The sequence below is a fragment of the Nerophis ophidion genome, linkage group LG16 (genome assembly GCF_033978795.1).
Source record: "Nerophis ophidion isolate RoL-2023_Sa linkage group LG16, RoL_Noph_v1.0, whole genome shotgun sequence".
Classification (NCBI taxonomy): Eukaryota; Metazoa; Chordata; class Actinopteri; order Syngnathiformes; family Syngnathidae; genus Nerophis; species Nerophis ophidion.
Window position 1 is genome coordinate 36,794,826 of NC_084626.1, and position 24,866 is coordinate 36,819,691.

The 24,866-nt window shown below is 40.8% G+C and overlaps 1 protein-coding gene across 1 annotated transcript in view; it reads right to left on the minus strand.

The window, feature by feature from the left end:
- The window catches only part of LOC133535354 (retinoic acid receptor gamma-A-like), a 111,580-nt gene that overhangs the window by 74,726 nt on the left and 11,988 nt on the right, over positions 1-24,866 (minus strand). The window contains exon 2 of the mRNA XM_061875124.1: positions 1,405-1,698. Coding sequence (XP_061731108.1) covers positions 1,405-1,573 — 169 coding nt within the window. The 5' untranslated portion in view covers positions 1,574-1,698. The remainder of the gene's footprint in view (positions 1-1,404; positions 1,699-24,866) is intronic.

Genomic DNA, 24,866 nt, shown 5'->3' on the forward strand with positions numbered 1-24,866 from the left:
TCCGTTTTCTACCGCTTATTCCCTTTCGGGGTCGCGGGGGGCACTGGCGCCTATCTCAGCTACAATCGGGCGGAAGGCGGGGTACACCCTGGTCAAGTCGCCACCTCATTGCAGGGCCAACACAGATAGACAGACAACATTCACACTCACATTCACACACTAGGGCTAATTTAGTGTTGCCAATCAACCTATCCCCAGGTGCATGTCTTTGGAAGTGGGAGGAAGCCGGAGTACCCGGAGGGAACCCACACATTCACGGGGAGAACATGCAAACTCCACACAGACAGATTCCGAGCCTGGATTTGAACCCAGGACTGCAGGAACTTCGTATTGTGAGGCAGACGCACTAACCCCTCTGCCAGTACTTGTTCATTTACTGATAATATCTGCTTATTTTCTCTTTTAACATGTTCTGTCTACACTTCTGTTAGAATGTAATAATCATGTATTTTTTTGTTATTTGGATACTTAACATTAGTTTTGGATGATACCACAAATTTGGGTATCAATCCGATACCAAGTAGGTACAGGATCATACATTGGTCATATTCAAAGTCCTCATGTGTCCAGGGACATATTCCCTGAGTTTATAAACATAATATAAATAAATAAAAAACAAAAGAAGATGTGATGCCAAAAAATATTGACATAATCATAACAGTATCAACTAGATATGTTCCAATAATTCATATCATTACAGTGGATGTTAGGTGTAGATCCACCAATGGTGTTTGTTTACATTTTGACGCCGGTGAGCTACGGTGTGTAGTGAAGCATGTTTAGCTTTTCCTGGTCCTGCAGGGATGATACTCGTAAGAAACTTACTTTACTTGTCGCCATGGAGGCGAGGATTAGTGATTTAGAAATACCTAAAACACTGCCAACTGGGGCTGGACTTTAGACGCAAGCTAGCTAACCATGTCTTAAAGCACCTCTCTCTGAGGACATTTCAGTGTTTATAACTTCACCTTTATCGTTAGTTTTAAAGCCAAAACGCGTCTGGTCTCCCTTTTCTGTCTACACACTGTGTCTGTATGTAAGTACTCTGTGATTGTGCGCTGCCAAACATGCTCGTCTGCTCGTAAACCAGCAATGACACAATGTGACGGCGACAGGAACGCGAGGGGTGCCGGACCGATACTTTTCAGAGCAGTACCGAATATGATTCATTAGTATCGCGGTACTATACTAAAACCGGTATGAACATACCAAGTGTGTGGGCGTTGACATTGGAGTTAAGGTGGGATTGGAGCCCAGAATTTAGTTTGACACCCTTGGCTGAAGTACACTTAAATGTACCTAAATGAGGTGCCAGAATGCACAAGCAATCAGCTGATGTCGCTCGTTCCAGCATCTCATTGGCTAAATATACACATGAAAGCCAACATTTTTGATTTTACTTACACAATGCCGCCATCTCCTTAGGAAGGTCCGCCCCAAAGCGACCAAACAGGTTGCTGCTGGCCAGCAGGTCAAAGGGCGAGTGGCTCCTCAAAGAGCTGAAGGGGAAGGGGTACATGGTGCGAGAGAAGCCGGCCATGTGACGCAGCTGGTGCTCCCTGTTGGTTGCCATGGTGTCACAAAGAAGCGGACGTTTCTCGATAGCTGAAGCCGAGAGGGGCTGGTGCCATTCAGCCCCTCTCTGGTTGGGATGCAGGGAGGCTGGAGGGATGCTGAGGACGGCCCGCCTTTCGACGTCTGTAGAGGATGGAAGAGGAAGAGCATTTAGACGTAAGAAGCGGAGGACAGTGACCGTTGAAAGCACATAGTAAGTCAGAGAGAAAACACAGCAATGGCTTCTCTTCTGCCATCTGTGTAGTGATTTCAAACAAGTCCATATGATTTCAGTCAGCACAACTGTATAATGAAGGCTCCCACTGTTCCCCCTGCCAGCCCGCCATCAACACGGGTAAAATCAACCCTTCGCTTAGAACAGCACGCACAGGAAGTGTTTTTTGCTTTGCCGTGGCGTCCCACCTTTTTTCTGTCTTTTTGGACTCCCGCTGTGCCTCAATGACCCGGTGGAAAAGTTATACGAGGGCTGCCCCCTCTCGGTTCTTCCTCACCCCCCTTTTTAGTCATTTCACGAGTGGGCGGGGCTTAAGTCCTCGTGGTAGAGCTGTGGTAAAAGCAACTCAGCCAAAGAATGTCTTGTTGTTTTGGGCCTGCTTCAGCATGCGAGTCAAACACTCGCACACACTGGTGGAGATCTGAATATACAAATGTCTTCCACTGAAGTAAAAGAGCTTTTTTTTTTTTTTTTTTACTGATTCAGCAGAAAAAACATCTTAAAATAGGAAGAGTGGAATACAAAAAAGTGACTTTTGGAGTGACTGAAGCAGGTGAACACATACCAGCTTTAATGTGAACTCTTCCACATGTGGAGGAAAAACACACACACGTACACACCAGAGGTCCGAGGTGTAGCTGTTAATGCGATGTACTTCACGTCTTTGTTGTAAAAACGTCTCGCAGTCTTCACATTTTTAAAGACATAACGGCACCGCTGCTGTCCAAAAACAACGCATCACTTACTCTGAACAATCCACAAAACCTCCGTTTGGAAAGTTTTTATAGGACTCATTCCTGTGACAGAAAGTACATCCAGTGTATACAATCCTCCACGTCCATTGCTTCTTTAAAGGGGAACATTATCACTAGACCTATGTAAGCGTCAATATATACCTTGATGTTGCAGAAAAAAGACCATATATTTTTTTAACCGATTTCCGAACTCTAAATGGGTGAATTTTGGCGAATTAAACGCCTTTCTATTTATCGCTCTCGGAGCGATGACGTCAGAACGTGACGTCACCTAGGTAATAAAGCAGCCATTTTCATTTTCTCGAACACATAACAAACACCGCGTCTCAGCTCTGTTATTGTCCGTTTTTTCGACTATTTTCTGGAACCTTGGAGACATCATGCCTCGTCGGTGTGTTGTCGGAGGGTGTAACAACACTAACAGGGAGGGATTCAAGTTGCACCACTGGCCCAAAGATGCGAAAGTGGCAAGAAATTGGATGAAATTTGTTCAAAATACGAGGGTTTGGGGAAAGCCGACGAAATGGTCAGTTGTTTGTTCCGCACACTTTACCGACGAAAGCTATGCTACTACAGAGATGGCAAGATTGTGTGGATATCCTGCGACACTCAAAGCCGATGCATTTCCAACAATAAAGTCAAAGAAATCTGCCGCCCGACCCCCATTGAATGTGCCGGAGTGTCTGCACATTTTACCGGCAGTGCAAAGGCAGACATGGCACAGAGATGTATGGATAACCTGCAGATGCATTTCCAACGATAAAGTCAACTAAATCACAAAGGTGAGTTTTGTTGATGTTATTGACTTATGTGTTAATCAGACATATTTGGTCGCGGCATGACTGCCAGCTAATCGATGCTAACATGCTATTTAGATGTGAAACTTCCGGTTGTTGGTCTGCACATTTTACCGGCGATGCTAAGGCAAACATGGCCAAATAGCGTCAATAGCTATTCGCTCAATAGCTTCAGTTTCTTCTTCAATTTCGTTTTCGCTATATGCCTCCATACTCCAACCATCCGTTTCAATACATGCGTAATCTGTTGAATCGCTTAGGCCGCTGAAATCCGAGTCTGAATCTGAGCTAATGTCACTATATCTTGCTATGCTATCCGTATTGACATCACTGGATGATGTCACAGGAAAATGGACGATGGCTTCACAGATAGCGAAAATCAGGCACTTTAAAGCTTTTTTTAGGGATATTCCGGGATTGGTAAAATTTTGAAAATAACTTCAAAAAATAAAATAAGCCACTGGGAACTGATTTTTATTGGTTTTAACCCTTCTGAAATTGTGATAATGTTCCCCTTTAAAGTCCAGGTACAAACCTCAAAAAATGGTGAAAGCTTCCAAAGGGATGTTCCAATATATGCTGCCAATACTGATCATTCATTAGTGACACAACACTGATACCATTCACATGTATGCACTGAACATGTATTTATGGTTAGCACTATTGACAGTTTAATGATATCAAAACTTTAAACTTATTCTCCTTTATTGTATACAATGTTTTGAATATAAAGTACACAATAACTCAAAAACTGTCATGATCCGCCTCCCGGATCATAGATAGTTTTTGTTCTTGAGTGCTTTTTGTGTGCTTCCCTGATTATTTTTGGACTCTTCCAATCCCTGGTTTTTGCACTTCCTTGTTTTGTCTGGTTACCTTGGTTTCACAATTGTCCCACCTGCTCTGGTTTTTACGCACACCTGGTTTTCATTGATTGCTTGAGTATTTAAGCCTACCTTCTACCTCAGTTCTGTCTGGATGGTTTGTTTGCTCCACGCAACATACACGTATATCTTTGATGTCTTTTCTAGTGCTAAGTCTCACCTTAGCTTCTCGTGTGCTCGGCACGCTTATTTTGGACTCTTTGGACTCTGCTAAGTTTTAGCTTAGCTTACCGTGCCTTCGGCACGCCTTTTCTTTGCCTGTTTTGCACCAGTGTTCTTTTATTTTTGTATTAAATCAAGTCCTACCTGCAATTCCTGCTTGTCTTGGTCCTCGTGCATCTTGGGGTGACTCAATGTAACTTATTCCCTTTCGGGGTCGCGGGGGGCGCTGGCGCCTATCTCAGCTACAATTGGGCGGAAGGCAGGGTACACCCTGGACAAGTCGCCACCTCATCGCAGGGCCAACACAGATAGACAGACAACATTCACACTCACATTCACACACTAGGGCCAATTTAGTGTTGCCAATCAACCAATCCCCAGGTGCATGTCTTTGGAGGTGGGAGGAAGCCGGAGTACCCGGAGGGAACCCACGCATTCACGGGGAGAACATGCAAACTCCACACAGAAAGATCCCGAGCCTGGATTTGAACCTAGGACTGCAGGAACTTCGTATTGTGAGGCAGACGCACTAACCCCTCTGCCACCGTGAAGCCAGGGTAAAACCAATTAAAACAATAAATAGAAATCAAAATTTAAAAAACACAGAGGACCACACAACTCACGTAGTGTTAAAAGCCAAAGAATAAAAGTGGGTCTTAAGACGAGACTTAAAACACTCCACTGTGAGAGCAGTTCTAACATGGAAGGGCAGAGTGTTCCGGAGCTTTGGGCCGACCACAGAGAAGGTCCTGTCTTATATTCGCGGTCTAGTCTTGGATTCTATCTTGTACTGAGGTTCAGCAAGCTTTTCTTACCATCACTCACACAAGATCCACTGGAAAGAAGTGTGCTGACATACGCAGTACCATATTGTGCCATTTTCCATTCTATTATTTTGTCTAAATTATTAACGACAAGTGGTAGAAAATGTATTACAGGATCATACATTGGTCCTATTCAAAGTCCTCATGTGCCCAGGGATTTATTTCCTGAGTTTATTAACATAATATAAATCTGTTGTGATGCCAAAAATATCGATATAATCATAGTAGTATCTACTGTTAGGTGTAGAGCCACCAACGGTGGGGGGCCGGTATTTTTTAAAGGCGGTATAGTCCCGAATATGATTCATTAGTATCGCAGTACTATACAAATACCAGTATACAAGTATACGACCCTAATAATGAGTGATACATACAGTGATTACAAATACATTGGAGGAAGCCACCACGGATGACATACTTCACACAAAGGTCACAATTTCTCTGTGATTGTTAGTCCAAAGCTATATGAAGATTTTGGCAAAATGAGAAAGACTAAGACAAGATATTTAATGTGCGAACTGACAAACTTGTTTTTTTTTTGCAAATAATAACTTTGAATTTCATGGCAGCAACACATTGCAAAAAAGTTGGCACACGGGCATTTTTACCACTGTGTTACATGGCCTTTCCTTTTGACAACACTCAGTAAACATTTGGGAACTGAGGAGACCAAATTTTGAAGCTTTTCATGTGGAATTATTTTCCATTATTGCTTGATGTACAGCTTAAGTTGTTCAACATTCCAGGGTCTCCATTGTGGTATTTTACGCTTCATAATCAATCAATCAATCAATCAATGTTTATTTTTATAGCCTTAAATCACAAGTGTCTCAAAAGGCTGCACAAACCACTACGACATCCTCGGAAGAACCCACATAAGGGCAAGGAAAACTCACACCCAGTGGGACGTCGGTGACAATGATGACTATGAGAACCTTGGAGAGGACCACATATGAGGGCAACCCCCCCATTATTGTGAGAAATCATTAAGATGATCAGTGTTTCCACAAATATCAATACCATTAATTATTAATAATAAAGAGTTAAAGGTTAATTGAGCAAATTAACTATTTCTGGCAATTTATTTAAGTGTGTATCAAACTGGTAGCCCTTCGCATTAATCAGTACCCAAGAAGTAGCTCTTGGTTTCAAAAAGGTTGCCGACCCCTGTTCTAAATGATAATTTTTCCAACCAAGATTAGTCTTCTAAACATGAAATAACACCCATATGGTTACCTTGCACTAAGTTAGAACACCGCAAAAACAGGCATGAGTTGTTCTGCCAAAAGTTGGTCAATTTGACGGTCGCATCTGCTAACATTAGCCGTAATATTCATATTGGGTCAATAATGCGCCACACATTTTCAATGGGATACATGTCTGGACTACAGGCAGGCCAGTCTAGTACCCGCACTCTTACTACAAAGCCACGCTGTTGTAACACATGCAGAATGTGACTTGGCATTGTCTTCTTGAAATAAGTGGGGGGCGTCCATGAAAAAGACATTGATTGGATGGCAAGATACTTTGCTCCACAACCTAGTTGTACCCAAAGATGATGTATTTTAAGTTGCTGCATTATATCTGTACACTTTTCAAACTGATATGCACATACGTAAATATATATAAATAACATTTTATATGTAATTATGTTGCATGTTTTTTGGGGGGAGCAAAAACCACTCGGGAAAGCATCATAGGTCATGAGCATTAATAACAGTCATTGGTAATGTGAGAATGACAAATTACGGTTGTCATTACAGTAAAAGTATTTTGCTGTTTCTTCCCCAGCACTTTCTCTCACACACACAAATGCGCACACACACCCACACAAAGTCAGCACAGTCAATGTTGTTTTTAAAGTCATATTTCCCATATTGACATATTTCTGTAACTGCTCGGCTCCGCTGCGGTTTTTCTTCACCGCGAGGGCCAGTTGGGGAGAGTCCCTGCAAACTATTTTCCACAAAGAACTTTACTGTTTGACGATCAAAGAATGTCAAACACCGGGTTGGACCAAGTGGGCAGTCATTTAAATGCACATGTGTGGAATGCCACATTGGACAAACAATAACATGCACATGCCAGCGTGAAAGCGGGGACGCCGACACATGCAAGCGCCAACATGCACGCGTGTAGAAGTCCATGCACGCAGATGCTCTACGAATTTAACCGCTTGACGTCAAGGGCACTTATTTCCCGCCCCCTAGAGTTGGAACACTTAAAAACGTAGTATAATGTGGCTTCTTTGTTCAGAACTATTTTTTCCCCCATTACACGCTGGTTGAAAAACATAAAGAGTCGAGGGACGCCAAGAGAAACAAGTCAAATGGAGTAAATGAAGCCACTTTCAGCACAAGAGAAATTCATACATGAATATTGATTAAATCGTCAAATAATTTATAAGGCAGGGAAGGGTGTTCAAACTACAGCACGCGGCGTCTTTAATTTGGCCTACGAGACATCATGAGTTCGAATAGAGACCTCGCCCACATGGGGTGCTTTCAAATGAATTTTAAATATCAACGACAATCAGCATTTACCTATATGACCCAATCCATACAACTTTCCCTTGTCATGGCGCAAAGAAAGTGCAACCAACACAAAAAGTCAACACACCTGGTCACACATGACATACCCTGCTCACTGATTTTTGTGGATACTACGAAAAACAGCCAAGCACCATAAAACATTTTAAATTATTTCTGATTGAATACAAAACTTAAAGGAGTTTGTCAGTAAACTAGATAGGAGCTGAACTTTCACATACTCTTAATATCTTAGTATATATACATATATATATATATATATATATATATATATATATATATATATATATATATGTATATATATATAATTAAAATGTTACAAAAATTAGATCTGTTCTCCTAAACCACTAGTTCAGTGGTTCTCAAATGGGGGTACGTGTACCCCTGGGGGTACTTGAAGGTATGCCAAAGGGTACGTGAGATTTTAAAAAAAATATTCTAAAAATAGCAACAATTCAAAAATCATAAATTCATATATTTATTGAATAATACTTCAACAAAATATGAATGTAAGTTCATAAACTGTGAAAAAAAAATACAACAATGCAATATTCAGTGTTGACAGCTAGATTTTTAGTGGACATGTTCCATGAATATTGATGTTAAATATTTCTTATTTTGTGAAGAAATGTTTAGAATAAGTTCATGAATCCAGATGGATCTCTATTACAATCCCCAAAGAGGGCACTTTATGTTGATGTTTACTTCTATGTGTAGAAATCTTTATTTATAATTGAATCACTTGTTTATTTTTTTTTTCCAAATAGTTCAAGAAAGACCACTAGAAATGAGCAATATTTTTCACTGTTATACAATTTAATAAATCAGAAACTGATGACATAGTGCTGTATTTTACTTCTTTATCTCTTTTTTTTCAACCAAAAATGCTTTGCTCTTATTAGGGGGTACTTAAATTAAAAACAATTTCACAGGGGGTACATCACTGAAAAAAGATTGAGAACCACTGCACTAAATAAATAAATGATAAACGGGTTGTACTTGTGTAGCGCTTTTCTACCTTCAAGGTGGGGATTGAATCAGGGACCCTCGGGTTGCTCACAACTACTCTCCCACTGCGCCACACCGTCCCACGAGTTAATACGATCCAATTTAAGATGTCGTGCAAGCTACACATGTTCACAAAGTACTACAAACTTATTGAAAATGAGGTACCATTCATCTCATTAAGTGAATCCTAACTGACTTAAGTTTTTATGAAGAGAACTGTTGTGTTAGGAATGAATGGATGCATGCACATTCTGTACAAATTAACAACAGGAAGTGAACATATGTGTTAGTAATTGCAATGAAGTAGAAAAAGCGAGGGATTAAATAAGCTTTGCTTCTTCCTACTCCTTTTTGGACATGTAAAAAAAAAAAAAAGTAAAATATGTGATGTATCATATTGAAACTGTATACATGTTCGAAATAAACTTCTACCAAACCAAACTGATGATAAATTGAAAAATTTTACTTCGAGCCCCCCAGCACCCCACGCGATCCCAAAAGGAACAAGCGGTAGGAAATGGATGGAACTTTGAGCCCTTTCGGCCTAACGTTCATGTTTTTGGACTGTAACAAGAAGCCATCGTGTCCGCTAGGAACTTTCATTTAGTAAAACAAAAACAATAATTGACATTGTTCAGATTGTCTGCATGGTTGCACTTTCCTTACGAAAAAATTGCGCGGTACCAAAGCCATTTTCAGCTCGTGGCTTTTTTGTATTGGACCTCTGCATATTCTCTAAAAAAAACAAAACATCCAGAAATAGTGATTAATGTTATTAAGTATTACCATATTTGTGACACCGGAACAAAAAGTTAAAATGGTTATTAGCACATATTCACTTACATTGGATTGGTTTGATTAGATTTAGTACATTAAATATGCTGAAACCTCAATTTAAGAGGGTTTTCAGACAAGAGCTGTCCATCATCTAAGTTTCAGGCAAAACTTTGAGTTACAAGCATCCGCGACATTAGTTGGTGTAGCAAATGTCACACTGAACCCCCTTAAGTTCCGCCCAAAGCATCTGTTTTTACTTCCTAGTGTTAGGTTATAGCTAAAGATGGACATTACTTTGTTTTCCAACCATGGTAAGGAAGAAAGGACAATGCTGAAAAGAAGAGGGTGACAGTCATCGAATTAAAGAAAGAACTCACCAATATATTGTACATAGTACAAACCCCGTTTCCATATGAGTTGGGAAATTGTGTTAGATGTAAATATAAACGGAATACAATGATTTGCAAATCATCTTCACCCCATATTCAGTTGAATATGCTACAAAGACAACATATTTGATGTTCAAACTGATATACATTTTTTTTTTAAAATAATCATTAACTTTAGAATTTGATGCCAGCAACACGTGACAAAGAAGTTGGGAAAGGTGGCAATAAATACTGATAGAGTTGAGGAATGCTCATCAAACACTTATTTGGAACATCCCACAGGTGTGCAGGCTAATTGGGAACAGGTGGGTGCCATGATTGGGTATAAAAGAAGCTTCCATGAAATGCTAAGTAATTCACAAGCAAGGATGGGGTGAGGGTTACCAATTTGTAAGCAAATTGTCGAACAGTTTTAGAACAACATTTCTCAACGAGCTATTGCAAGGAATTTAGGGATTTTACCATCTACGGTCCGTAAAATCATCAAAAGGTTCAGAGAATTTGGTCGAAATCACTGCACGTAAGCGATGATATTCCCTACCTTTGACCCTTCAGGCGGTACTGCATCAAAAACCAACATCAGTGTGTAAAGGATATCCCCACATGGGCTCAGGAACACTTCAAAAAACCAATGTCAGTAACTACAGTTGGTTGCTACATCTGTAAGTTCAAGTTAAAACTCTGCAATGCAAAGCAAAACCCATTCATCAACAACACCAAGGAATGCTGCTGACTTCGCTGGGCCCGAGCTCATCTAAGATGGACTGATGCAAAGTGGAAAAGTGTTCTGTAGTCTGACGAGTCCACATTTCAAATTATATTTGGAAACTGTGGACGTGGTGTCCTCCGGAACAAAGAGGAAAATAACCATCCGGATTGTTATAGGCGCAAAGTTCAAAAGCCAGCATCTGTGATGGTATGGGGGTGTATTAGTACCCAAGGCATGGGTAACTTACACATCAGTGAAGGCACTATTAATGCTGAATGGTCCATACAGGTTTTGCAGCAACATATGTTGTCATCCAAGCAACGTTATCATGGACGCCCCTGCTTATTTCAGCAAGACAAGTGTTACAACAGCATGGCTTCGTAATAAAAGAGTGCGGGCATTTTCCTGGCCCGCCTGCAGTCCAGACATGTCTCCCATCGAAAATGTGTGGTGCATTATGAAGCAAAAAACACGACAACAAGACCCCGGACTGTTGAACAACTTAAGCTGTACATCAAGCAAGAATGGTAAATAATTCCACTTTCAAAGCAATTAGCTTCCTCAGTTCCCGTATGTTTATTGAATGTTGTTAAAAGAAAAGGTGATGTAACACAGTGGTGAACATGCCCTTTCCCAACTACTTTAGCACGTGTTGCAGCCATGAAATTCTAAGTTATTAATATTTGCAAAAAAAATTAAGTTCATGAGTTTGAACATCAAATATCTTGTCTTTGTATTGCATTCAACTGAATATGGGTTGAAAAGGATTTGCAAATCATTGTATTCTGTTTATATTTACATCTAACACAATTTTCCAACTCATATGGAAATGGGGTTTGTATATATATATATATATATATATATATATATATATATATATAGATATGTAGGTGTGGGAAAAAATCACAAGACTACTTCATCTCTACAGACCTGTTTCATGAGGGGTTCCCTCAATCATCAGGAGATTTTATTTTGCGCTCTACCACGGTATCGAGCACTATTCTCTGGATAATCCAATCAAGACATACATATATATATATATATATATATATATATATATATGGCTTCACGGTGGAAGAGGGGTTATTGCGTCTGCCTCACAATACGAAGTTCCTGCAGTCCTGGGTTCAAACCCAGGCTCAGGATCTTTCTGTGTGGAGTTTGCATGTTCTCCCCGTGAATCCGTGGGTTCCCTCCGGGTACTCCGGCTTCCTCCCACTTCCAAAGACATGCACCTGTGGATAGGTTGATTGGCAACACTAAATTGGCCCTAGTGTGTGAATGTGAGTGTGAATGTTGTCTGTCTATCTGTGTTAGCCCTGCGATGAGGTGGCAACTTGTCCAGGATGTACCCTGCCTTCCGCCCAGCGCCCCCCGCGACCCCGAAAGGGAATAAGCGGTAGAAAATGGATGGATGGATATATATATGTATATATATGTATATACATATATATATATATATATATATGTATATATATATATATATGTATATATATATATATATATATATATATATATATGTATATATATATATATGTATGTATATACACATACGTTAGACAAAAAAACAGAGGCTATTTCATCCCTAGGCTCTTGTTTTTTTTCTGACCTATCGTATATTCCGCTCTACCCCGGTATTGAGCACTGTATAACGGATAAACCACAGAAACCTTGACTATATATATTTGCAGCCTGGCCCCCGGCCAAATTTGTTTAACCTAATGCGGCCCCCGAGTCAAAGAGATTGGGTACCCCTGAATTAAAAGTTATTTTTCTTTTTTAAAGGCATGCTCCATGTTACAGTTGTGCTGTTTAAGAGCGGCAAACACCAATTAAATTGATTTCAAATCTTAACAAAGGGCAACGTTGATTTGAGATACAAGTGTTTTGGGTTAAGAGCTTTGTTGCAGAACTAAATAAGCTCGCAAATTGAGGTACGAACAATGGTTTCTATACTATTAGATAATATTGTACGTTACTTTTTTTTTGGACGATTACATGCCAGCAGTTTTTTGTTCCCGTTTTGTACTAAAATGAAACAAACGGTGACCGTGATTATGGCGTTCCGTTACAGTCTTAGTTAACGTAAAATAGAAAACCTCTCAACAGATGTTGCCTTTAGCTAGCACAGGTTTATGATTTAACCAAGACCAAAAGTCTGAAAGCCAGATGTATGAAAAGGTTTGCCACGGAGAGAGAGAGAAAAAAAAAAAGAACGTGTTGAAAGCTAAAAAAAGAGAGCATGACGAACACAGGAAGGCGTTCCAAGCATCTGGTTGGCCGTGTGCAGAAGTGTGGCGTGCTGGTAATTAGAGGCACTGGAAAGTGGAATAATACGAGAGAGAGAAGGCACTGTGGTATAAAATCAGCATGGGTGCACACAAGAAAGCAGACAGAATCGTTACAGCAAGCGAACATAAAAAATAAAGAAACACTTTTATTCCTGCTAATAAACTATGGAATAGCGTGCGGCCCAGCCAAGGAATGGTTTCTTTCTCTCTAATGAGTAACACCCTCCGCCCCCTCACTTGCCTCCAGGGGGAATACACCTTGGGCAGGGCAACAAAAGTGGTGCTGTGTCTCCGGGCCTCCAGGGCTCAATGCTGCTTTTATGAGGCTGTGTCAGGTCAGACTGGGTCACCTGGTCCTGGTCCTGGTGCTGGTGACACACACTCATACTGGTGCAGCCTTTTCCCCACACAATGGGGATTAAAAACAGCTTTAGTGTAAAAACAATAAATGGGGCTTTCCATCGGACTTTCTTTTCCAACAAGTTGCTACATAAGTTACCATCAGTTCTGCTTATTTTCACCCGTTTTCCATATCTAAACAGTCGACGTGACATAAACCTTTTTCAATCACATGTTCCCAGTCTTTGTTAGGCGCGTCATCTGGATCCAGTTATGCTTCGTAAATGTGACTGGATTTTATAGTTTTTCCAAATCAGCTTGAGGTTACAGTTATGAAACAACACACACGCACACACACACACACACACACACACACACACACGGTTATTACTAAGAGTCACACTGCTAACATGTGTCCACAAGCACCGTTTCAAGTTCGTCAAAAACCCACGTCTACAAAAGAATTCCCAGATAACACAAACAAGTGAGTCTGAAAAGCACTACTCTTCCAGTCAGAAGACGGGAAAACAAAACACGCTCTTGAAGTAATTCACTGTGCATTTGTCTACACACGCTTTTACACCAGGCAGCCTTTTCTGCACACACTCAGGGCAATTTTGAATTTGGGGATCTTGGAGCTTTGACGAGGGAGGGGTCTACATTTAGCTGCAGAAGCCTGCATCTTCCATGTCAGGGATCATTTTTGTATTATTAGGTCCATCCATCCATCCATTTTCTACCGCTTATTCGGGATCTTTCTGTGTGGAGTTTGCATGTTCTCCCCGTGAATGCGTGGGTTCCCTCCGGGTGCTCCGGCTTCCTCCCACCTCCAAAGACATGCACCTGAGGATAGGTTGATTGGCAACACTAAATTGGCCCTAGTGTGTGAATTTGAGTGTGAATGTTGTCTGTCTATCTGTGTTGGCCCTGCGATGAGGTGGCGACTTGTCCAGGGTGTACCCCGCCTTCTGCCCGATTGATTATTAGGTCCATCAGTGCTAAATATTATAAACTTATCACTTTCCTCGGGCACTGTTCCCCTAGCATTCAAAAACGCGGTTATTCATCCTCTCCTTAAAAGACCTAACCTCGATCCTGACCTCATGGTAAACTACCATGAATTGATTAACGTGGACCCCGACTTAAACAAGTTGAAAAACTTATTCGGGTGTTACCATTTAGTGGTCAATTGTACGGAATATGTACTGTACTGTGCAATCTACTAATAAAAGTATCAATCAATCAATCAAACCGACCGGTGTTTCACCTTCCCTTTATTTCGAAAATCCTCGAAAAAATTGTTGCAGAGCAGCTAAATGAACACTTAGCGTTTAACTATCCATGCGAAACCTTTCAATCCGGTTTCAGGGCAAATCACTCTACGGAGACAGCCCTCGCAAAAATGACTAATGATCTATTGCTAACGATGGATTCTGATGCGTCATCTATGTTGCTGCTCCTCGATCTTAGCGCTGCTTTCGATACCGTCGATCATAATATTTTATTAGAGCGTATCAAAACACAAATTGGTATGTCAGACTTAGCCCTGTCTTGGTTTAACTCTTATCTTACTGACAGGGTGCAGTGCGTCTCCCATAACAATGTGACCTCGGACGACGTTAAGGTAACGTGTGGAGTTCCCCAGGGTTCGGTCCTTGGCCCTGCACTCTTCAGCATCTACATGCTGCCGCTGGGTGACGTCATACGTAAATACGGTGTTAGCTTTCACTGTTATGCTGATGACACCCAACTCTACATGCCCCTAAAGCTGACCAACACGCCGGATTGGAGTCAGTTGGAGGCGTGTCTTAATGAAATTAAACAATGGATGTCCGATAATTTTTTGCAACTCAACGCCAAAAAAACGGAAATGCTGATTATTGGTCCTGCTAGACACCGACTTCTATTTAATAATACAACTTTAACATTTGACAACCAAATAATAAAACAAGGTGACTCGGTAAAAAATCTGGGTATTATCTTCAACCCAACTCTCTCTCCTTTGAGTCACACATTAAAAGCGTTACTAAAACGGCCTTCTTTCATCTCCGTAATATCGCTAAAATTCGGTCCATTTTGTCCACTAAAGACGCCGAGATCATTATCCATGCGTTTGTTACGTCTCGTCTCAATTACTGTAACGTATTATTTTCGGGTCTCCCCATGTCTAGCATTAAAAGATTACAGTTGGTACAAAATGCGGCTGCTAGACTTTTGACAAGAACAAGAAAGTTTGATCATATTACGCCTATACTGGCTCACCTGCACTGGCTTCCTGTGCACTTAAGATGTGACTTTAAGGTTTTACTACTTACGTATAAAATACTACACGGTCTAGCCCCAGCCTATCTTGCCGATTGTATTGTACCATATGTCCCGGCAAAAAATCTGCATTCAAAAGACTCCGGCTTATTAGTGATTCCCAAAGCCCAAAAAAAGTCTGCGGGCTATAGAGCGTTTTCCGTTCGGGCTCCAGTACTCTGGAATGCCCTCCCGGTAACAGTTCGAGATGCTACCTCAGTAGAAGCATTTAAGTCTCACCTTAAAACTCATCTGTATACTCCAGCCTTTAAATAGACCTCCTTTTTAGATCAGTTGATCTGCCGCTTCTTTTCTTTTTCTCCTATGTCCCCCCCTCCCTTGTGGAGGGGGTCCGGTCCGATGACCATGGATGAAGTACTGGCTGTCCAGAGTCGAGACCCAGGATGGACCGCTCGTCGGGACCCAGGATGGACCGCTCGCCTGAATCGGTTGGGGACATCTCTACGCTGCTGATCCGCCTCCACTTGAGATGGTTTCCTGTGGACGGGACTCTCGCTGCTGTCTTGGATCCGCTTTGAACTGAACTCTCGCGGCTGTGTTGGAGCCACTATGGATTGAACTTTCACAGTATCATGTTAGACCCGCTCGACATCCATTACTTTCGGTCCCCTAGAGGAGGGGGGTTGCCCACTTCTGAGGTCCTCTCCAAGGTTTCTCATAGTCAGCATTGTCACTGGCGTCCCACTGGATGTGAATTCTCCCCGCCCACTGGGTGTGAGTTTTCCTTGCCCTTTTGTGGGTTCTTCCGAGGATGTCGTAGTCGTAATGGTTTGTACAGTCCTTTGAGACATTTGTGATTTAGGGCTATATAAATAAACATTGATTGATTGATTGATTAACAGCCATGCTGTAGAGAAGGACTAAGAGCACTATTACCTGCAATAATAATCTAAGTTTTTTGCATTAATGATAAGAAATCCTTCGCATACAAACCCCGTTTCCATATGAGTTGGGAAATTGTGTTAGATGTAAATGAAAACAGAATACAATGATTTGCAAATAATTTTCAAACCATATTCAGGTGAATATGCTACAAAGACCACATATTTGATGTTCAAACTGGTAAACATTTTTTTTTTGTGCAAATAATCATTAACTTTAGAATTTGATGCCAGCAACACGTGACAAAGAAGTTGGGAAAGGTGGCAATAAATACTGATAAAGTTGAGGAATGCTCATCAAACACTTATTTGGAACATCCCACAGGTGTGCAGGCTAATTGGGAACAGGTGTGTGCCATGATTGGGTATAAAAACAGCTTCCCCAAAACATTTCAGTCTTTCACAAGAAAGGATGGGGCGAGGTACACCCCTTTGTCCACAACTGTGTGAGCAAATAGTCAAACAGTTTAAGAACAACGTTTCTCAAAGTGCAATTGCAAGAAATTTAAGGATTTCAACATCTATGGTCCATAATATCATTAAAAGGTTTAGAGAATCTGGAGAAATCACTCCACGTAAGCGGCATGGCCGGAAACCAACATTGAGTGACCGTGACCTTCGATCCCTCAGACGGCACTGTATCAAAAACCGACATCAATCTCTAAAGGATATCACCACATGGGCTCAGGAAGACTTCAGAAAACCACTGTCACTAAATACAGTTCGTCGCTGCATCTGTAAGTGCAAGTTAAAGCTCTACTATGCAAAGTGAAAGCCATTTATCAACAACATCCAGAAACGCCGTCGGCTTCTCTGGGCTCGAGATCATCTAAAATAGACTGATGCAAAGTGGAAAAGTGTTCTGTGGTCTGACGAGTCCACATTTCTAATTGTTTTTGGTAATATTCGACATTGTGTCATCCAGACCAAAGGGGAAGGGAGCCATCCAGACTGTTATCGACACAAAGTTCAAAAGCCAGCATCTGTGATGGTATGGGGGTGCATTAGTGCCCAAGGCATGGATAACTTACACATCTGTGAAGGCACCATTAATGATGAAAGGTACATACAGGTTTTGGAACAACATATGCTGCCATCTAAGCGCCATCTTTTTCATGGACGCCCCTGCTTATTTCAGCAAGACAATGCCAAGCCACATTCAGCACATGTTACAACAGCGTGACTTCGTAAAAAAAGAGTGCGGGTACTTTCATGGCCCACCTGCGGTCAGGACCTGTCCCCCATCAAAAATGTGTGGCGCATTATGAAGCGTAAAATACAACAGCGGCTGAACGACTGAAGCTCTGCATAAAACAAGAATGGGAAATAATTCCACTTTCAAAAGTTCAACAATTAGTTTCCTCAGTTCCCAAACGTTTATTGGGTGTTGTTAAAAGAAAAGGTGATGTAACACAGTGGTGAACATGCCCTTTCCCAACTACTTTGGCACGTGTTGCAGCCATGAAATTATAAGTTAATTATTATTTGCAAAAAAAAAATAAAGTTTATGAGTTTGGACATCAAATATCTTCTCTTTGTATTACATTCAACTGAATATGGGTTGAAAAGGAATTGCAAATCATTGTATTCCGTTTATATTTACATCTAACACAATTTCCCAAGTCATATGGAAACGGGGTTTGTACTTTCTGAATAAATTATGTGATAATGTTCATCAGTAAACTTATTGGTGTTAATTTTCAATCTATCAAGATGAAAAAAAATCACATCAAAATCAATTTACAGGATGTTATTAATTTTCCTCGACTGCTGTACTAACATAATGTGGTTTATTTTGCACATATGTAGCATCATCTACAAAAATACAAAGAATTGCTATTGCGACATCCAGTGGACACATTTAGAACAGCAGTTTCTTTCATTCAAAAATTTCAGGTTAGTTTTTATACTTAGCAAACTCATCCTGCCGGCCGGATAAAAACTGTTCGCGGGCCTGAACCGTCCGTTTAACACCCCTGCACTACCTGTTCCCCATTTTCAATAAACACATTACATCAGCCAGAAAATAAGAAGACTGAGCTGGAGGGTTCATTAGTGTTCCCAGCTTAGCAACTTTGGGTTTGATCCACTAAAGGTTTGCTTGTATTAAAACATGTGAAATCTTGATAGAACACGCAAACTTATCAATTAAGCGTGTTTCCCTTAAATGAGGAAAACAGAGAGCACAGTCCATTTAGCGTGTTTGTGTTCATGTATAGAAATAATATGTGATGAAGATCAGATCCCCAACGTCATTGGGAGAAAGAAATGTGTTGATAATAATTTTATGCTCGCAACGTGATTCATCAAGACTGAAAGTGTTTTGCAGTTGCTGTTTCAGGTCAATATCTTGCAAGATATTTGCTTGTAAAAAGGAGGCAATCGCGCTGCAAAGACAGATGATGGACAGAGAATTCTTCGTCCCACGTGTGCGTGTTAACATATTTGAACTTTCAGGAATAAAAAAATATTAGGCATCCTGTATTCATCAATATAATTTCATAATTTTATAGTTGCTGGATGACTTAACCGGCTTATTATATATAACACATTAGTTTTGGTGTCTGCGGTGGGTTATTTGTTTTTTTTTCCTGATATAAAAAAAAGTCTTGGAACTTTTGCATGCATTTCTGGATCATTCCGGACGTACTTTCACAACTTATGTGCACCTTCGGCGTGCTAAAATAGGTTTTGTTGTCCCGATCGCACTTCTACAGTATATCGGCCAGAAAAGGTGGCGTGTGCTCCATACTCCACAACATAACAAAACAACAGCACAGGTTGGACAATATGATGATATGAATGTGGAGGGAAATGAGTGTCTCCATGGCAACAGCCTCGTATTACATGCAAAGTGCTCATTTAAATAGGGCACCATTTGGTAGATCAACCGCAACACGGCCACTAATAGTACACACCATTTTATAGTTTGCACATTCTGTTCAGTGTATCTCAGTAGATCGGGGCTTTTGTTGCTATATTTGGCGAGTAATCAGAGCCCTCTAGATACTGGTTTTCATTTATTCTATTACTGTTTATCTTCATGGTCCGTGGAGAATCAGGTGCTAATGCCATGCAAGTAAGTCCCTTTCTTTTTTTTTTTTCCCCGTTGTTGGCAGTTAATGTTACCATAGTCAGTGTAACACTGCTGCAACTATCAGCCCGAGTCACAAGCGTGCTTTGATGTTTCAGGATCAACCTTGTTCTAGAAGACAATAAACATCCAGTCAATGCATGTTTTTTTTCCCCCCATTGCCACATCGCATGACATTGACGACAACAATAAACCGTTTTCATGTGACTTACGGCAAAGGAGTAGAATGGTGTTAACACACTCAATGCTGACTGGGCCTCCAGCGGTTACAAAGCGCAGCCTCTGTACAATCGTGGCCTTTATTTTGTTTGATCATGTGGTTGATTGGAATTAATGTTAGCGTATCTGATGGATTCCAGGATTATATTTCTGGCCTTAAAAGTCTCTTCAGTCCAGTGTGAGAGAGAGACCGGCGGAAGTCAACAATTTGCCACGGTTTTAGTTTGAGAAAGTTCCAGTCTGGGCTCCCTATTGACTTCATGTTTGATCTTATTCTATTTGTTTGCCTTATTCTTTTTTGGACACCTTAATTGATCATGTAGTATGCCTTTAATACATACTCCACAACATCACTGGGTAGTTTTTACATACTTTTAATCTACGCAATACATCTACTGGTTAGTGTCTCCGCCCTAAGATTGGGAGGTTGTGAGTTCAAACCCCGGCCGAGTCATACCAAAGCAGGGTTTCCCGCAGCGCTTTGTTGTTAAGGCAGCCGCCTCAACAATAAAGAGCCACCGCCTGAACTAAATAAAGTCTTAAAAAAAATAATAATAATAAATGTATTTATTATTATTTTTTGTCCTGTGCAGCTTCTCAGGCAAATCATATAGTTGATGTAGGTGCTCATATCGGCTGTTCAGATTTACTTTACAAAAGAGAAGTGTAGGATACTTCTCTTGTTGCCTTATTTGTATTTGACTTTATCAAATGTATTTATATTATCATTTGGTGCTAAACTAAAGACTTAACAAGCTGCTACGCTTCGTACTGCCTCTGGCTCTGTCAGTACATCTCTGCAGTACCCAGCATTGTCCCACCCACACAACCGTCTGATTGGTTTGTTACAGCGGTAACAGCCAATCAGCAGTGCGTATTCAGAGCGCAAGTAAAAGCCAATCAGCAGTGCCTATTCAGAGTGCATGTAACAGCCAATCAGCAGTGCGTATTCAGAGCGCATGTAAAAGCCAATCAGTAGTGCGTATTCAGAGTGCATGTAACAGCCAATCAGCAGTGAGTATTCAGAGAACATGGAGGCAGGCAGAGAGGAGAGATAGTGCGGGTTAGCAGAAAGGTGTTTAGGAGGTGAGCATAATGCAGCAGACTCTCCCCAAATTATAATAAACACCTCCCAGTTAATTGGCCCTGCAATGAGGTGGCTACTTGTCCAGGGTGTACGCCGCCTTCCACCCGATTGTAGCTGTGATAGGCACCAGCGCCCCTGCCACCCCAAAGAGAATAAGCGGTAAAAAATAGATGGATGGACGGACGGACATCCCAGTCAACTACTAGTAACATCACTTTGAGCCCGTTGACATTATGTTAAATGAAGAGTTTCTGTCTCTGATAGTTGATATAATAATGTAACTGCATCATAAAGCCTACATGAACTCCATGGTGTTCAGGGATGAATAGACTCTCTTATTGCTATTGTACTATTTCTTTCAGCTATAGTTGCATTATTCATTAGTAATGTAGCAGCCTAGTTTCTCCTGCTATCACATGTTGACAAAAATATAACATTTACATAATAAAAATCAACTACAGGCTTCCCAAATGCTGTAATAAATTAAGCATGGTAAGTTGAGCATATGTCAGCATGTGGACCCACTTTTAACTCTTTTTTTTGAAACGCTTATTGCAAACGCTTATTTACAGTAAATCACTAATTGTCAATATTTTGTCTTAGTAAGTCAATATTTCCGAAGTCAAAAATAATGCCATAATTAATATCTCGGGTAAATCGGACTCTTATGTGCTTTGTTTTTACTGTTGGTAAAAAATATTGAGATATATATCTTATAACGCCACCCAGCCCCTTCCCCGTCCGTCCGCCTTGCCTCTGGAGAGACACCACCTTAACTAACAAACATCCTGGGGGAAACACTGCAAAGACTACAAAAATGGGACCCATTACTTCCCTGCTTGGCACTCAGCATCAAGGGTTAGAATTAGGGGTTAAATCACTCCTCGGTGATGGGTCAAATGCAGAGGATAATTTCACCACACCTAGTGTGTGTGTGTGACAATCATTGGTACTTTACTATACTATATAACTATAGTACTATACTATAGAAGCAGTCTGTGGTTTTTTTCTAAGCTTTTGAGAACTTTACTGACCGCACGTAACCACTGTAGAAACCTGTCAGTCTATTTGAGTCGACCAGGGTTCGGAACCCCGCGGCTCTCGAGCCGCATGTGGCTCTCGAGCCGCATGTGGCTCTCGAGCCGCATGTGTCTCTTTAGCCTCGCCCGAGTAGCTCCCTGGAGCGTTTTCAAAATTGTATGAAAATGAAAAAGGATAAGGGAAAAAAATATTTTTGTTTTAATATGGTTTCTGTAGGTTGATATGAGACAAACCTTCCTAATTGGGGCGGTATAGCTCGGTTGGTAGAGTGGCCGTGCCAGCAACTTGAGGGTTCCCGGTTCGATCCCCGCTTCCGCCATCCTAGTCACTGCCGTTGTGTCCTTGGGCAAGACACTTTACCCACCTGCTCCTGGTGCCACCCACAATAGTTTAATTGTACTTAGATATTGGGTTTCACTATGTAAAAGCGCTTTGAGTCACTAGAGAAAAGTGCTATGTAAATATAATTCACTTCACTTCACTTATTGTTAGAAATCCCATTGTTACCGTAATTTGTTTACATGTACAACTTTCTCCGACGCTGCCACAGAAAGAAGCGTTTTATGCCACTCCTTGTTTGTCTTATTTTGTCCACCAAACAGTTTATGCGGTGTGTGAATGCACAAAGGTGAGCTTTTTTGATGTTCTTGACTTGTTGGAGTGCTAATCAGGCATATTTGGTCAGTGCACGACTGCAAGCTAACCGATGCTAACATGCTATTTAAGATAGCTATATGTACATGTTGCATCATTATGCCTCGTTTGTAGGTATATTTGAGCTCATTTAGTTTCCTTTACTGATGTCCTCTGTTTATAAAATGTACGATTGCATGTGTCATGACACATTATCTTTATATAATATTGACTGCATTTCAGATAGTAGTTTGTGTGCCGTTATAGACCACGGCAAACGTTACCCAGCTTGCAAAGATTGTAATAAATCCACTCGAAGAAGACAACCTGTAGTTTCCTATATCTTGGACACACACATCCATACCGTTGGCCATTCTGAGCCAGTCATTTCTCGGAGTTATCTCACCCTCTAAGAAGCCTCCATTTTACTAATGTTTTCCAATAATGTGAAAATGTGTAGAATAAATATTACATTTCAACATTTCTGTCAGCAAGATTTGCCTCAGTTTGATAGTAGGCCATTATAGCTTATATAGACACATGTGTTGCCTTCATAATAAGAATTATATAAGGCTTTTAATTTTTTGCAGTTCCAGCCAGATTTTTTGGGGTTGTAATTTTGGTCCAATATGGCTCTTACAACATGTTAGGTTGCTGACTTCTGCACTAGACAGATTATACTGGTAACATCTATGTAAAGACTGTGTGGAATAGCGATGCCGGGTTCGTTCTTCCAAGGATGCGTCGGGCAAAAACACAGCGTAAGGTCAGATATAAAGATTTATTAAAATCAAAACAGGCTACAACAAAAACACGTGTGCTAATAGAAAAAGGCAAACAAATGGCGCTAGCATGGAAGCTAGGAATACAAACAGAAAAACTAAACTTTGCACAAAGGAACAAAAAAGAGAAAACAAACCATTAGCATGAGAGCTAGAATAAAACAAATGCGTAGCGTGTAAGCTAGCGAGAATATACATATGAAACAGTCGTCACTAGTTGCGCGAAGGCAAATTAGGATCCCAGGCAGAACTAACAAAACAGGCGAGCTTAAATAAGGGAGGTGATTAGTAAAACAGGTGTGCGGGAACCGAGAGTAGCAGGTGGAAACAAAATGAAACCATGGTGACAGACTAAACAGGAAATAAGGAGGTCAAACTACCGAAAGTGATATAAAAATGGAACAAAGCAACAACTATGTGAAGATCCGAGCAGTGGATCGCAACAATCTATTAGCTTTCAGCATTGTCTTAAAGGGGTGGGTGGAACTAAACATCAATAGAATCGATACCAAGGGTGGCATCAGTATGGGATCGATACTTGCATGATGAGATCAACATTTCTCCGTTTATTTCCACAAATGTCTGTGTTTTTTGTTGTTATGAAATATATCCTATCCATTCATATACTATTATATTACTTATAAACTCAGGAAATAAGTCCCAGAGCTTTGCAGATATAAATAAGAGACAAGATTGTAGTAGTTTTGGATTTCAATTCGTTATTTTGCACTATTGACTTTTTTTGCCAGTCGAGGGTGTAGGCCTACCCCACCTCTCGTCTGAAGTCAGCTGGGTTAGGCTCCAGCTTACCCATGACCCTAATGAGGATAAACTAGAAAATGGATGGACAGTTTGTAACAAAGGGGGAATAATTGTATTACTATGTTGATATCTTTGCATCAGTTTTTCACGTACATTAAGGAATTGGCATGAAAAGATTTAGCGCTACCTGTTTGTGCTTGCTCATAAACACATTGACACACACCGAGTTTGTAAGAGGATAAGGTAGGAGCGATCATAAACTGATTACATTGATGATAAACAAATTAAGGCAAAGCCAGAAAACCTTTGAAGGGTCCAACATTTTAAGTAAACATATCTGTAGTGTAGGGTTGTACGGTATACCGGTATTAGTATAGTACAGTGATACTAAAGAGTCATATTCGGTACTATACCGCCTCTGAAAAGTACTCCCCACCCCAACACACCCCTATTGTCGTGACGAGCATGTTCGGCAGCGCACAATCACAGAGTACTTACATATAGACACAGTGTGTAGACAGAAAAGGGAGAATGGACGCCTTTTGGCCTTTAAAACTAATGATAAAGGTGAAGTTATAACACTGAAACGCCCACCGGAAGAGGTGCTTTAAGACATGGCTAGCTAGCTAGCGGCTAAAGTCCAGCGGCAAACAGCAGTGTTTTAGCTTCTTCTAAATCCCTAATCCTCCCCTCCATCGCAACAGATAAAGTACGTTTCTTACAAGTATCGTCCCTGCAGGACAAGGAATAGCTAAACATGCTTCACGACACA